This window comes from Thamnophis elegans, chromosome 13, assembly GCF_009769535.1.
Source record: "Thamnophis elegans isolate rThaEle1 chromosome 13, rThaEle1.pri, whole genome shotgun sequence".
NCBI lineage: Eukaryota > Metazoa > Chordata > Lepidosauria > Squamata > Colubridae > Thamnophis > Thamnophis elegans.
Window position 1 is genome coordinate 12171404 of NC_045553.1, and position 15547 is coordinate 12186950.

Below are 15547 nucleotides of genomic sequence, written 5' to 3' on the forward strand. Positions count from 1 at the left end.
CACCCATTCAAATTTATGTCTCCCTTTTCAAATACCTGAAGCTGATATCTAAGATAGACCCCTGCTTTTGTAACAAGACTAAGGGGAAAACACCGGTGCTATAGCTACGGGAAATGGCAATTAGAGTTATATACCACTTCACAGTGCTTTATAGCCCTCTCTGTGGTTTACAGAGTCAGCATCTTGCCCCCAACAATCTGGGTCCTCATTTTACCCACCTTGGAAGGAGGGGAGGCTGAGTCAACCTTGAGCTGGTCAGGATTGAACTGCTGACAATGGGCAGAATTAGCCTGCAATGCTTCACTCTAACCAGTGCACACCATGGATGGATGGATGGATGGATGGATGGATGGATGGATGGTTGGATGGGTGGATGGATGGAAGGAAGGAAGGAAGGAAGGAAGGAAGGAGTCAACCCTGAAGCTGGTCTGGCCGAAGTTATCTTGGAGCTTCAGTGCTGCCACACTAGAGCTGAGGGATAGGGAGGGGGGATTAGAGATAGCTGGGGTTATGTAGTCAAAATAAAATACATTCTCTTAGGAACCAAGGACGTTCTCACACCTGGCTGGAGGAAGGAGTGATGTCACCAGACCAGCAGATGCTGCTTTGATTGGGCCATGTGACTGATTGTTTGGGATTGGGGGGGGGGGGGCTTTCTCTTTTAATTAGGTGAAAACTAAGGGACCCTTCAGAGTCGGTTTTCACCAGATATGTGTCAATATGACATTTCCAATGAAAGCTATTCTTTGAGGAATCTACTTGCTTTGGAGTTTTTTTCTTGCAATGGATTTATTACTTGGAACCCTGACAGGAGGGAGGGAAGGAAGGAAGGACAGACAATAGCCTTTAGATTTATATAATGCTTCACAGTGGTATTTAAAGCCCTCTCTAAGCGGTTGACAGAGTCAGCTTCTTGCCCCCAATAATCCGGGTCCTCATTTTACCCACCTTGGAAGGATGAGTCAACCTCGAGCTGATCAGGATTGAACTGCTGGCAGTTGGCAGTTAGCCTGCAACACTGCATTCTAACCACTGTGCCATCACAGCAAACAATTCTGATGTTATTAGAAGTTTACATATAGGTCATCTTGGGTAGATAACTATGATTTGTTAATAAAGAAGTTTTTTTTTAAAAAAAGAATCTCTATAAACATGGGTGTGTTGCAATAGTAAGGAAATGAAATCCACACACCAGGGGGGAAAAAACATCACAGAGAAGGGCTACAGAAGGTTCCCACCCCCCTCCCCTGGACATCTAAAAGAATTTTTGAGATCTAAGGAGTTCTGTGCCCTCCTCGTAGAATTTAACCTTCTTTCAGAATTTCAAACTACCGAGTTGCTTTGCCCGTATCAAAGGACTTTCATGTTCGCACAGGGCCTGAAATTGCAAAATGCTAAGTCACAGGAGGAAGACCGCTATCTGTATTTGATATGGTTTTATAATCGTAAAAGGGATCACGTCCTATGCAAATACATCTTTTATTTCTTTCTAAATTATTCCGCAGATGGTGGATTGGAAAGCTGCTAGAACAACACAGCTAAAATGCAATAACTAGGCAAATGTTGTGCTACCTCTCCAAAATCAGGAGAAACTATAGGTGATTTAGATAATAAAATATGAGTTACAACAGAATGATTCAAGGAGGAAGAGCCAGACGGGGAAAATAATTCCAGGGCTGTAAATCTTACCGAGAAACTTCAGACAACTAAAATATGGTGGGCTTCATTTTCCTTCACCAAAGCATTATTATTGCAATTGTTTGGAGTAGGTCAACTATTCTTTTACAATATCAATAGTATCCAACACAGTGCTAAATGTTGAGAAGCTCACTCTGGAATCTCTGCCTAGAAGAGATTTACTCTTGGTTTACTCCCAGGTAACTATAATAGGGTTACCTTGACTTACAACAGTTCTTGTAGTGATCATTTCAAGTTACAACAGCACTGAAAAGGGGGATTTCTGACCATTTTTCACACTTCTGACCATTGCACCATCCCCATGGTTACGCATTCAAAATTCAGACGATTGGCAACTGACTCGTATTTATGATGGCTGCAGTATCCCAGGGTTGTGAGATCCCATTTTGCAACCTTCTGACAAGCAAAATCAAAGGGGAAACCAGAGTGACTCAAAAACCGTGGGATTAACTTAATAAGGGCAGTGATTCACTTAACAACTATGGCAAGGAGTGTCTTAAAAGGGGGGCAAGTGATTCACTTAACAACTGTGGCAAGGAGTGTCTTAAAAGGGGGGCAAAACTCACGTAACAAATATCTCGCTTAGCAAAAGAAAATGCTGGCCTCAGTTGTGCTCGTAAGTCGAGAACTATCTATACAGCCTAAATCTGCCAATCTCAATTAATGCAACAGCCCCGTGATGGTGAACCTATGGCATGCGTGCCAGAGGTGCCATGCAGAGCCCTCTCTGTGGGCACGTGTGCCATTGCCAGCTGCTCTTCACAGGCACCGGAGCACTGGAAAATGGCCTGAAAACAGCCCCCAAAATGGCCAAAGAACACCCCAGTTTGGGGCTTTTTTCAGGTCGTTTTTGGCCCGAAAATGGCCCCAAAACAGCCTGAAAATGTCCCCCACAAACAGCCCAAAAACAGCCTGAAAACAGTCCCCAAAACAGCCTGAAAAAGCCCAAAAATAACAGCCTGAAAATGGCCCCAAAACAACCCCCAAAAACAGCCTGAAAAAGCCCCAAAATAACAGCCTGAAAATGGCCCCAAAACAGCCTGAAAACAGCCCAAAAATTGCCTGAGAAACAGTCAAAACACAGGCATGCATGTACCAGCCAGCTGGTCTTCGGGTTTCCCGTGCTCCAGCACATGCATGGACATGCATGTTTCGGTTTGGGCACTCGGTGCTGAAAAGGTTCACCATCATTACAATAGCCAGATAAGATATTTGGGGTGCTTTCAGAATTCGGGGTGAATTTCCGAAGAGGCAGATTTACTTGTTGCATTATTCAAAATTACAGAAAGGAAGATGCTGTAGATACTCCACGGCACTGATCTGTATTAAAAACATACTCACCAGTTCCACATCGGAAGGTACATTCAATCCCAAAGGGGCGATAAATGGCTCTTCGTTTTCTTCCGTGCTTTCTGCCTTGGTTACAGCCACTATAAATTAGAAGAGGATACATTGTCATGCAAAGACCTCTCTTGTATAAACGGAACACAAACAAAACATCCGTTAAGTTTCCCTTCTTGGCGGTTTCTTTTTTCATCTGCATATTTCCAGGCTGCGTTTACAATGCCAATTTTGTTTCATTACCTCTGTTTATTAGGTTACGCCTGCCTCTGCTGAGGAACACAAACATGTTTTTGCTAACCTGATGGTGTAACTATCGCTTAGGACAGTGTTTTTCAACCTTTTTTGTGCAAAGGCACACTTTTTTCATGAAAAAAATCACGAGGCACACCACCATTAGAAAATGTTAAATTTTTTTAACTCTATGCCTATATTGACTATATATAAGGTGTTTTTCCCACGGCACACCTTATACTATGTCACGGCACACTAGTGTGCTGCGGCACAGTGGTTGAAAAACACTGGCTTAGGAGACCAAGATGTATGATGGGATTGAGCCCTAATGCGCCCCGGCAAAGTTGATGCCTGTTCTGACCGAGGCTTCCCCTGAGCCATTCACATCCAGCAAAGTCTTTCAAGGGAGGATTTACAGTCACAGACCTTATCTGGCTTGGGGAGCTGCTAGGCCAATATCTGCAAAACTTGGCAAGGAGCCTCGGAGAGTCACAAACCAATTAAGCGAACTGATGGTCTCCTGCACACTCCACTCCCCTTTCATTCCTCTTTTATTTCCTCTGGGAGGGGCCATTCAACGCCCACCTGTGACCTTTCTCCCAAGTCAATCCCTGTTTTTTAGCTGTTCCCTTTGTCTGGCCACTCTGTGCATGCACACACTGGGAACAGGCTCCAGGTGTTCTTCTGCCCCACTGATGTCTGACTCTGAAGGCAGCTGATATCTGGCATATGGCCCTGGACCCCGCTCTGCCTCCGATGCAGAGCCCTCATCAGAGCCTTCCCCAAACTCCAGGACTGGCCCATCTTCCCCCTCAACCTCCTCACTGTCCGAATCTGCTGCCAGCTCCGCTGGCCACTGGCAGGCCACAATGCCATAGATGTTCCACCTGAGTGACATACCAGGGGACATTGCTTGAACAACCAAGAACCAATTAAAAGAAGAGTCTTTGAAGAGTGTACACCAGAGATTCAGAAGTTAAGAGCCATTGGAAGGATACAGGCAGCAGGGAGAAATCCATCTCAGTTATAACGTTCAGACAGCAGACTTTTCCTTTCTCACTGTCAAGAAGATAAATCTTTGATGCATGTATTTTCACAACCAGCAGCTGGTTTTCGAGATAATCTGCACTGCTTTGCTAGATTAATTCACAGGAGTAACTAGGGAGCTGACTGGGATAACAACATTTCATTCATTAATGTCTTTTCTCTGATACCTGTGTAGCTTGTTTTTACAAATCAGTAAGTAAAACTCAGCCACTTAAAGTGGCCCAAACTCTTCAGTTTTTTTTTAGGTTGGCAGCATTCTCTTTCCCATCCAAAAGTTATCCCAAACCCTGGGAAAGTGGCTGAAATCACACTGCCTAAATTGGTCCTTCTGTACAGAATTCAGATGGGGGAAGCTTAGGGTAGGCCTAATTCTTGTTTTATAGACTAGAATACAATGAAAGTTGGAAGGGACCTTAGAGGTCTTCTAGTTCAACCCCCTGCTCAAGCAGGAAGCCCTGTACCATTTCAGACAAATGGCTGTCCAGTCTCTTCTTAAAAATTTCCAGTGTTGGGGCATTCATAACTTCTGGAGGCAAGTTGTTCCATTGATTGATTATTCTCACTGTCTACGGAAATTTTTCCTTAGGTCTAGGTTGCTTCTCTCCTTGTTTAGTTTCCACCCTTTGCTTCTTGTCCTGCCTTCAGATGCTTTGGAGAATAGCTTGACTCCTTCTTCTTTGTGGCAGCCCCTCAAATATTGGAAGACTTCTATCATGGTCCTTCTGTTCATCAGACTAGACCTACCCAATTCCTGCAACTGTTCTTCCTATGTTTTAGCCTCCAGTCCCCTAATCGTCTTGGTTGATCTTCTCTGTGCTCTTTCTTGAGTCTCAACATCTTTTTTACGTCATGGTGACCCAAACATCTGGATATACAAGTAGCCCTCAATTTATAAAAGTTCCTTTAGTGACCGTTCAAAATTACAATGGCACTTAGCAACAGAAATGTTGGGCTCAACTGTGGTCATAAGTCGAGGACTCCCTGTAGTAACTCTATAAATTAACTCATTAATTCAGAGTGGTACCCTGCATCCTCTTGATATAGTAGCCCATCACTAGATGAACTCCCATTAGCCTTTAATTCAATAATCTTCCTGTGTTCAGATTTTTAAACAACCCCATGCAAGAACTGGGATCTGAAGAAAATATGCAAAGCCACATCCGAACTCAACTTCTATCTCCTCCAGTTTCTCCAGAGCGGGCGGACACAGCATCAAAAGGACTAAGGGGAAGATTAAGATGGATCTGCTTAACAACTAACAGAGATATTCTGCCCTCGCTTAATACCAGACAAAGCAGATACGACTTTCTGATCTATCCCCAGAATCAATGGAGCTGTAAATTCTTCTCTACAAATCCCCAGTGCTTAATTATTAATGGCACACAGACACACACACACAATTTAATCTGGGAGAGCAATCTCAGAATTGTAATTCAATTACGGGGAAGAGAAGGGAAGCCTCAGATTCAACACAAGCAGTGTGTGCGTGTGTATATGCTTGTGCACATGGGATATGTGGGTCAAATTCACTTCTCCCATACAAAGCAAGTCCTAATGGCTCTCCACAATTGCGCTGTATGGTTCCTACTAATGCCTATGGCAAACAAATGGGCTCAAATGCAACCATAATTTGTCAGTTGCACGGGAAGTAGGATTCCATACAGTGCTGCCTTTTCCTTACCTCATAGTTAGCAGGGACTACAAACTATACAGCAGACAAACCGATACTGTCTTATTCCCCCGCCCCTTTATTTTTAAACAATTCCTGCAATGCTGTTTTTCTACTTCCACTGTCAGTGGGAGAGAGAGAAAAAACAAACAAACATGTTTTCAGAGACACTCATAGACAGCTAAGCTGACTACAGGGGAGTTGTTTTAATGATCTGACCCAAGAACATTTGTTTCTTTTTGGCGGCATCAAAAAAAACGGCAAGCTTCACCATTACAAGTTCTTAAAAGCATTAACTATGTAATAGCTACTCTTCTACCCGTTCTCCCTACACTCAATCTGGATGGATCTGGGCCACTCGAACTGCCGGAGGAAATGGATCATCATTAAACTTTAATTTAGCGAGAATCTAGGGGGAAAAAAAGGATAACATAACACTTGTAATCAAACATGACAGTCTCGGATATTCCTTGTGGTATGACTGCATAAGCAACTGGTGGCGTGTTTTATTTGCCAACCGTATTGTGCCTATTACACTGCACAGAAAAGCAATGAGCAACTTCAGCTACTAGGTGAGCAAAAATGAATTGAAAATTTGACTTTGCCATGATGCAACCTACATCCTATAAGGCAGGGATCCCCAAACCGTGGGCTGCGGCCCACTAACAACTGGGCCATGTGAGTGGCAGGCTGGCACACAGCCTGATTCACGCAAGCAGGCACTGGTACTGGCAGCAGGCACTGGCGCTGGCAGCCCCACTCACATTCGTTGCAAGCACTGATGCCCACAGCCCGACTCCCACAAGAAATGGGTGCTGGCTCTCACAGCCCTCCTCTTGAGTGGTGGGTACTGGGCACTCGCAGCCCCACAGCTCACAGCAACCAAGTTGTGCACACCCATCTCTGCACCTGCCTCTTGCACAAAATCATCCCCACCCCCACCCCCAAGCCAGGCCACAAACCTGGAAAGGTTGAGCAACACTGCTATAAGGCAACTTAGAACTGCAGAAAAAACAATTACTACCAACTTGCCTTCTGTTGAGGACCTGTACATTGCACGAGTTAAAAAGAGGGCTGTGAAAATATCTAAAGACCCTTCGCAACCTGGACATAAATTGTTTCAACTCCTACCCTCAAAACGACGCTATATGGCACTGCACACCAGAACAACTAGACACAAGCAGAGTTTTAATGCCATCACTCTGCTAAACAAAAAATTCCCTCAACACTGTCAAACTATTTACTAAGTCTGCATGACTATTACTATTAATCTTCTCATCGTTCCTATCACCCATCTCTTCCCACTTATGACTGCCAGACTGTAACTTTGTTGCTTGCATCCTTACGATTTAAATTGTTTCCTAGTATGATTTGATTGCTTATTTGTGCCATGTGACTATGATTAAGTGTTATACCTTATGATTCTTGATGAATATAACTTTTATGTTCACTGAGAGCATCTGCACCAAAGACAAATTCCTTGTGTGTCCAATCACACTTGGCCAATAAAGAATTCTATTCTATTCTCTCCTATCCTCTCTTCCCTCTCTCTTCCATTCTATTCTATTCTATTCTATTCTATTCTATTCTAATGTCTCAAACAAGAAAGTTTTGAAGCAATGAGTAAGACTATTTCAAGAAAAAGAACTGATGACAATGAGGGAGGTTTCACTTTTTTTGTTGGTTTTAAAAGGATCGAGTAAGCTAATACGCTTGTTTGTATTACTCACTTCCATGCCAGTTGCAAGCGACTTAAATATACAAAAACTCTTTCAGCCTCTAAAAGCTACTACATTTTATACTTGAAAGCCAGTTTGGTCTAGTTCAGTGCTTCTCAACCTTGGCAACTTGAAGCGAATGCTGGCTGGGGAATTCTGGGAGTTGAAGTCTGGACATCTTCAAGTTGCCAAGGTTGAGAAACACTGGCATAGTAGTTTAAGGCACTAAATCAGAAACATGGAAATCACGTTGTAGTTCCACTTTAGGCATGAAAAGTGGCTGGGTGACTTTGGGCCAATCACCAGGAGACAGTGAGTTCTAGACCTGTCTTAGCCATGAAAGCTGACTGGGTGACTTTGGGCCAATCGCCAGGAGACAGTGAGTTCTAGTCCCTCCTTAGGCATGAAAGCTGAAGAGACATTTATTTCATGTGCAGGGGTCCCCAAACTGAGGAATTCAATGCCTTTCATCAACAGAACTACAAAATCCCAGCCCACCCCAATATGATGTTTTCCCCAAGAGATATAAAGAAAGCGATTTTCCCCACAGAAGTTTCCTTACCTTTGGCCTTGAACGGCTGCTCTTCTTCCTCAGTGGGTTCTGAGGGATCGTAATAATCACTACTGTAAGTAAATCCCACTGCATTATAGGACCCATCTTCGGCCAAAGCTTCGCTCAGCCTCTTATATTCTTCCTCTTGAAGAAAAAAGCAACAGGCAATTAGAAAAGGGTGGAATTATTTGAATACAGCTAACTTTCTTTTTTCTTTTAAAAAGAACACGTAATTCACCCTAACATTCACACGCAAACGTTACAGCAAACTGACCCAAGAGGGTCATGTATGAACATTGATATTTCCGCCCATACACAAAAAAATATATGAAGCTTTCTTTTGTCTTCTTTTTTGGGGGGAGGGATGATCTTGGTTTATATATATTTTTTAAATTCCCTGTGGAGACAAGCGTGTATGTCTACTCAAAACATAGAAGAAAGGAGGGGGAAAAAAAGAGACATGAACTTTTTTGATGATACAATACTGTTAAAGAAGGACAGTTAAAAGAGTGCGCTCAATGCTCAGCCTGCCCTCAAAACGTGGGGGCAGCAATTCGGGGTGGCTCTACATATAAACTATCCTGAGGTCCTCAGATACGCAAAGACGCTCGTTTTTTCGAATCCACTGGATTACTGTCAAAATAATATCAGAAAGAGTGAGTATATAACGAGTTGGAAACAACTATATATATATATATATATATATTTATATATATATTCTTTTTAAAAGTTACACAAGACTTTTTTTTCAAAGGAGAAAAAAAAGCAATTTATTTATTTTTTCTATTTCAAAACATGTGCTATTCTCAGGAAATTGTCCTAGATTTTTATACCTTGCCTTGCCTCTTCCTCAAGCAAGTCCGTACGTAAGGCTAAATACCTCTCTTCGTCACAGAGAGCTTCGATTCGGGCTTCCTCTTCGGACAATTGGTAATCTCTGTTCCAGGTGGAATATTCGGCGTCGTACTCGGAAAGGTCGTGCAAGTGGCCACGCCCATCGTATCTGCAACAGGAAGAGGAGGGTCAGCCAAGGGACTTCGGGCTCAGCTTCCTGCCAAATCTATCGATACTTACCACCTATAAAAGAACCATCTACTGAATTAAATGAGGGAACCCATTAATCTGACTCAACGCTCCTGACCCACTTCCGTTAACAAGCGCAAAAAAACAAGCCCCTTTGGGAGTTACTGATTATAATTAAAAGCGGACTATCTAAAAAGAGGAACCAGCTGCTATGCGTCCTTACCGTTTGTGGTTCAACCACTTAATGACCCTGGCCAACATATGTAACAGCTATGTAACAAGAGGGAATTTATTTATTTATTTTCCTGCAAAGGCAAATTACTTACATTTACACAAACCCAAGTACATAAATACCTATCCGTAAGAACCAAACGGTGGGCAATTCCTCGCGTCTTTCTGCTAGTCTTGCATTCTCAGAAGAAATCTTCACCAAAGAAACCTGGATCCATTGGAGGTAAAATCATGGCTAGGCACGGCCCCTAGCTATGCGGCTGAGGAAAGAAGTCCTGGGTTATGTGATAGAGAGACACACATACATAGGAACAGCAACATTGGTGCAATTTAAGGAGGTTCTTGGCAGGAAACACTCGCTGATCCCCTGAACTACATATCCATCATTTTACGTTGGGGTGTTTCTTTCATTTGGTCACTTTTTTAAAAAAAATTGTCTGTGTTTGTAAGCCACTTAAGTATTTCTTTGAGCTGATAATGTTTTATTTTTTTTTTTTTTGCATAATCTGTGGATTAGGCTGAGACTTAAACTATTTTCTTTGTGGCTGGGAAAATATGAGCAGAAGGGAGCAACCGAGTCCATTCCACGAGAGATACGTGGAATATGAAGTTTGGTTAAAAGGCTTGTTAGATGAAAACTAATGTAAGTGGGAGACTTTATTTTTTAAAAAGAAAGAGACTTGTGAATAAAAAGGCAACTTTCTTCTAAGATGTAATAGTCTCAATGCCATTATTGCTTCCTCAAAAACAAACAATTCCAGAGAGCAAGGTAAAAAAAAAAAACAACTGCTCTGAAAGATCATCAATCAATAATTTAGAGCCAGTTTTCTATAATGACTAAATCTATCAAACCTCCTTAATTTACAAATGTAAAATAATAAAAGATCATGAGCATATGCATAGCTTGCTCCTACCATTTTTACAGTTTTCAGCTAACTTGCCCTATCAGAAACTGTGAAAGAGCATTGGCTGATACTTGCTATTGCTTTGACTGATGATGACCATGAAGCTGGATTATCAAACCCATGTTTAATTTACATTTTAATTTGATTCTGGGAAGTCACAAAACATCACCACATAGCCTCATACAAAACATAGGCCATGGCGTTACCAACAGTAAGTTTTTGTTCTGAATGTTTAAAGAAAATCCATTTTTAAGGTTTCACCAAAAATCATCGTTAATGAGTTTTTTATCGTTCCCGGTAGGGCTTGATTTGGGAATTGGGACCTTACAAAGATTGTGTAAAGCAAAAATAAAAATGGAAGAAGCAAGCTCTTACAATATGCCACACACTCTTTTCAAACCAAAGCCTTCAGACTCTTTGCTTTACACTAGGGGAATTGTGCTAACAACAATGCCATTTCAATCCCTTTGGCTATCCATTTTTTCACTAAAATGCCAATAGAAACGCTTTGATCTTCCAAAACAATGAGATTACCACCAGACAAAGAATCCACCTGTCAGTTTTAGCTTTAAATAGCAGGAGTCCCCAAGCGTAACAGCATTACAGGAACCATTATCTAAATTCTGTACCATTTTGTGGTAATAAAACGAGTTTCCATGAAGCTACAAATACTATTAAACTAAACAGCTGGAACATCTATCTACAAATCAATGAAAACCAAGGTTTTTTGCCAGAAGCCGTACAAGTGTAGCCAATACATGGAACAACTTCCATCACGCTAAACGTGGCATCACTGCCCTAAAGTGAATTAGAATAGTTGGAATTCGGAAACCAAGGTTCTACTTTGTCAAACGTGAAATCCCCTGGAGGATTTTAAGAGTCAAGTCAAAAAACCTCAGATTAACCTTCTCTACAGCACTATTACAAAGATTGCTATTATGCTGCTCCGAAGAGGGGGGGGGGGGGAACCAGCAACAAAACAAAGATTCATCAATGAATTGTAAAAAGGAAGGATGAGAATGCAAGAATTCAACCTGTACAGGCCATTAACTTTACATCACTTATTGGAAACTCAGGGAGAAAAAAAAAATAGCTTGGGCCAAAAAGTCATACTGCATAACAGATCATGGGGTTAACTTTACCGCCCTAGAGCGTACATTTTTGCAGAGATGCAAATAGTTTTTCTTTCATTTGTAACAGGAGTCATTAAAGACTTTGGTTTGAAAAGAGGGTACTGCAAGCCCAGTGTATATAGGATCCACTCCTTCAAGGTGGAGGGAATGTAAACAACACAGCAATCCTCTGCCAAGGAGGAAGAGAACATTGGGGAGGTGAGGAAGGGACATCTAGATTTATCTAGATCAGGTAAAGCCCGGAGGCAAAGCTTTCTAGATTTATCTAGATTAGATAAATCGTGGAGCTTTCCAGATTTCCAAAGCTGGCTTTGCTGGAATCTAAACTTACAAAGTTTGTAGTATTTTTTCTTTAAAGATGTGCTGTGCCTTGACTAACTCAGCAGGCAGAATTCAAAGGAAGCTCTTAATCTTTATATATATAATTATATATATATAATTATATAATATATAATTATATACATATATATATATATACATATATATATATATATATATATATATATATATATATATATATATATATATATATATATATATATATATTTATATTTATTATAGGAGCCATAATCACACCCAACTTCAGAGGAGTAGCGATACTGGTCTCTTCCATCAAAAACCAAGCCAGCATCACTTTGAAGGTAGGTAGATTTCATGGTCTAAAGCCATTCAGTCAAATACGTGAAGGATTTATTTTAATTGGCGGCTTCAGTATTAAAACCACACTTTATTTGATAAAATAATTGTTGTTCTTTTGAAAGCTGCTTTTACCAAATCAAACTTTCTACATGTGCACCCCAAAAAAACAGCAGCCTTTTTGGGGAGACATCTCTATCCATGCATCTGTCATAAACAAACTATCATAGGTAATTAATCCAATACATGATTTCTGAAAGCTACTCAGAAGCTATATTTGCAGATTTTTTTAAAAAAATGTTGAAATGTGACTTAGCACTTCCACTAATAAGCTTTTTAAAGGTTACACTACATTATATTTATGCCCTGGTATTACAATCCAGTGATGGCAAGATTTTTTATTCACCAAGAACTTACAGTAAATTGAAGAACAGTTTTTTTGACAGCTCGAATTATATAATTGGATTTACACAAAAACAAATACTGTCCAATATTATATGGTAACAACAACCTAATACACAAAACTTTTTTTTTAAACTGGTAATCTTGGGAATTCCTTCTACAATAGACTAACAGCTAAATGGAAGCAACAAAATTCAAATTTTATTTTATTTTATTGGATTTCCAATTCTATTGGAATTATGGAGCCTTAGCAGCTGTCTCCAACCTGGACAGATGGGCCAGTGGGAGTCCAGCATGTACAGATCACAAGGAAGGCAGAAAAGGATGATGGGAGTCGTAATTCAGCACATCACAGATATTTTAATATGTTACCTATAGATTACGAGATTCATAACTCTGTACAACAATATGGAAGTATTTAGGGTAGGGTATGCAGAAGCAGCTAGGGATACTGGATGGGGATTGTAGTCCAACATATCCCAAAACCATGAACGGCAGGGATGGGAGATGTAGTCCAGCCTGTGTGAAAACAGCCAGGGATGCTGGATGGGGATGGGAGTTGCAGTCCAGCCTGTCTGAAACAGACAGGGAAGACAGATGGGGATGGGATTTGTAGTCCAGGCTGTCTGAAACCAGACAGGGGAGACAGATGGGGATGAGAATTGTAGTCCAGGCTGTCTAAAATCAAAGATGGGGATGCGAATTATAGTCCAGCTTGTCCAAAATCAGAGAAGACAGATGGGGATGGGAGCTGTAGTCCAGCCTGCCTGAAATCAGACAGATGGGGATGGGAGTTGTAGTCCAGCCTGCCTGAAATCAGACGGGGACGCTGGACAAAGATGGGGAACTATAGCCCCGCCCTCCTCGTAGAAGGCAGGGATAAGCCTTTCCTCGCCTGGGCCCTGCTCTCCCGCGTCCTGCTTGGCAGAGGATCCCCGGCAGACCCCCCCCCCCACTTTCCACCCTCCCTAGAGAGCCACCAGGAGGGCGAGGACCGTCAGGAGGAGGAGAAGGAGAAGCACAACAACGAGAGCAACGATAGTCGGGCGGGGGGGTTGCTGTGCACCGACCTATCGATCATGATGGAGGCCTCGCCCATCCAGGGGATCAGGTGGCGGCCTTGCTCCTGCTGCAGCGCCTTCTCGTCGTCGCGGAACAGCTTGCAGGCGTAGCCGAAGACCAGCAGCTCCACGCGGCCACCGACCACCGCCCCGCCGCTGCCTCCACTGCCGCCTTCGCCGCCGCTCGGGCCGCCGGGCGAAGCCGCCGCTACCACCGCCGCTGACGGGAGCGCTCCCGCGGTCCGCCCAGCTGGCACCGCCGAGGCCTCCGTCCCGCTCGGCCGCCCGGCGTACATGGCCAGAAGGAGTCGCCGCTCGAAAACCGGAGAAAGAGAAGGAAGAGGCCGCCTCGGCGTCGTCTCACCGCCGCCCCGCGCAGGGCAGCGGCGGCCGCGGCTTTCCTGACACCGCCATCAGCCGCGGGAAAATGGCGGACGGCGACTTCCGGCCCGACGACGGGAACGACCGGAAGTGTTTCCCGCGGCCTTAGCAGATTCGAAACGACCTTCTCGGCCGATTCGTCACGCGCTGAGGCGATTTGACAGTGCGGGGGGGGGGGGAGAAAAAAAATTCGAACCGGGCGTTTTGAAGAAAGGCAAAGCGAAAAGATTATGGGGTTCCGTGGATGGGGATTCGTTGAAGGTTTAAAAAAGGAGGCTGCTGGAAGTGGCGGCGAAAGTACGACCCAGAATGGAAAGTCCGGAGAGGAGCAGGGGAAAGAAAAGGAGGCGCGGTTTCAATGAAGAGAGGGGGGAGGAGGTGTGTCAAAAGTCTCTCTTGGTTGTAATCAAAGTTGCAGATTACGTTCTTATCTTCTTATATTGTGCTAAAAAGACTCGACTTCCAAGTCTTTTTAGCACAATATAAGAAGATGACAACATAATCCTTCTCTTTCTCCCCTTCCTTTACTCTAGATTTTGTTCCCTTCCATTTTTTCCTCCCCAATTTTCCCACTATTTTCAGGATCAGAGCTGGAAGGGACCCTTGAGGTCTTCTAATCCAACCCTTTCATTGATGTAGCTTAAGGACTTCGTTGGCTTTCTAGGCAGCTGCAGCACACTGGTGGTTTAGCACATTTTTTTCCCCAATCAAAATAGAGCTGAAAGGGACTTTTCAATTTAGAACCTACAATAACAGAGTTGGAAGGGACCTTGGAGGTCTTCTAGTCCAACCCTCTGCTTAAGCAGGAAACCCTACACCACTTCAGACAAATGGTTATCCAACATCTTTTTAAAGACTTCCAGTGTTGGGGCATTTGGAGGTCTTCTAGTCCAGTGGTCACCAACTGGTAGTCCGTGGACCACTGGTGGTCCACGAGAAAATTTTGGTGATCCACAGATAAATTATTTGTATTTTTTATATTGTACTAAATACGATTTCTGTTTTTTTTAAATTCATATTAGTGGTCTGCGGGATTTAAAATTATGACGTCTGAAAGGTTGGCAACCCCTGTTCTAATCTGCGCCCCCTACTCAAGCAGTAGATCCTATACTGTCGTGGTCAGACCACTGCCTACTGAGGCTTGACTTTTGGAGGCCAAACCCCCACTGTAGGGAGGAGGAACCGACCAAGTGGTTCCGCCCCAGGCGACTTATGGACCCTTTGAGGTTCCAGACGGAGCTTGGGGTTATTCCTGATACTCTCACCCACAGTCCGGTGGAGACTGGTTGCTGCCTGGTATTCGGCAGCATCGGAGACCCTTGACCGGATTGCGCCACTACGGCCCCTCCGAGGCGGCGGATCCCGGAGGCCTCCTTGGTTCACCGAGGAGCTCCGGGAGAGGAAGCGCCGGAGGAGACGCCTAGAGCACCTATGGAGGTCCGATAAATCCGAATCGAACCGAGCACTCTTAACAACTTGCACCAAGGAGTACATCAGGGCACTTAGGACAGCAAA

The 15547-nt window shown here is 43.3% G+C and overlaps 1 protein-coding gene across 5 annotated transcripts in view; it reads right to left on the reverse strand.

Moving 5' to 3' along the window:
• Positions 1-14104, reverse strand: part of SFSWAP (splicing factor SWAP) — a 108971-nt gene extending 94867 nt beyond the window's left edge. For 2 of the 5 annotated variants that reach the window (XM_032228793.1, XM_032228792.1), the window contains exons 1-4: positions 13661-14104; positions 9094-9263; positions 8270-8404; positions 3040-3128 (exon numbers count right to left, since the gene is read on the reverse strand). In XM_032228793.1, the coding sequence (XP_032084684.1) occupies positions 3040-3128; positions 8270-8404; positions 9094-9263; positions 13661-13947 (681 nt within the window). In that variant the 5' untranslated portion in view covers positions 13948-14104. Of the gene's footprint in view, positions 1-3039; positions 3129-8269; positions 8405-9093; positions 12019-13660 lie in introns of those variants that run through there. The other 3 variants (XM_032228797.1, XM_032228795.1, XM_032228794.1) reach the window with 3 other exon arrangements.
• Between the last annotated feature and the right edge of the window lie 1443 nt (positions 14105-15547).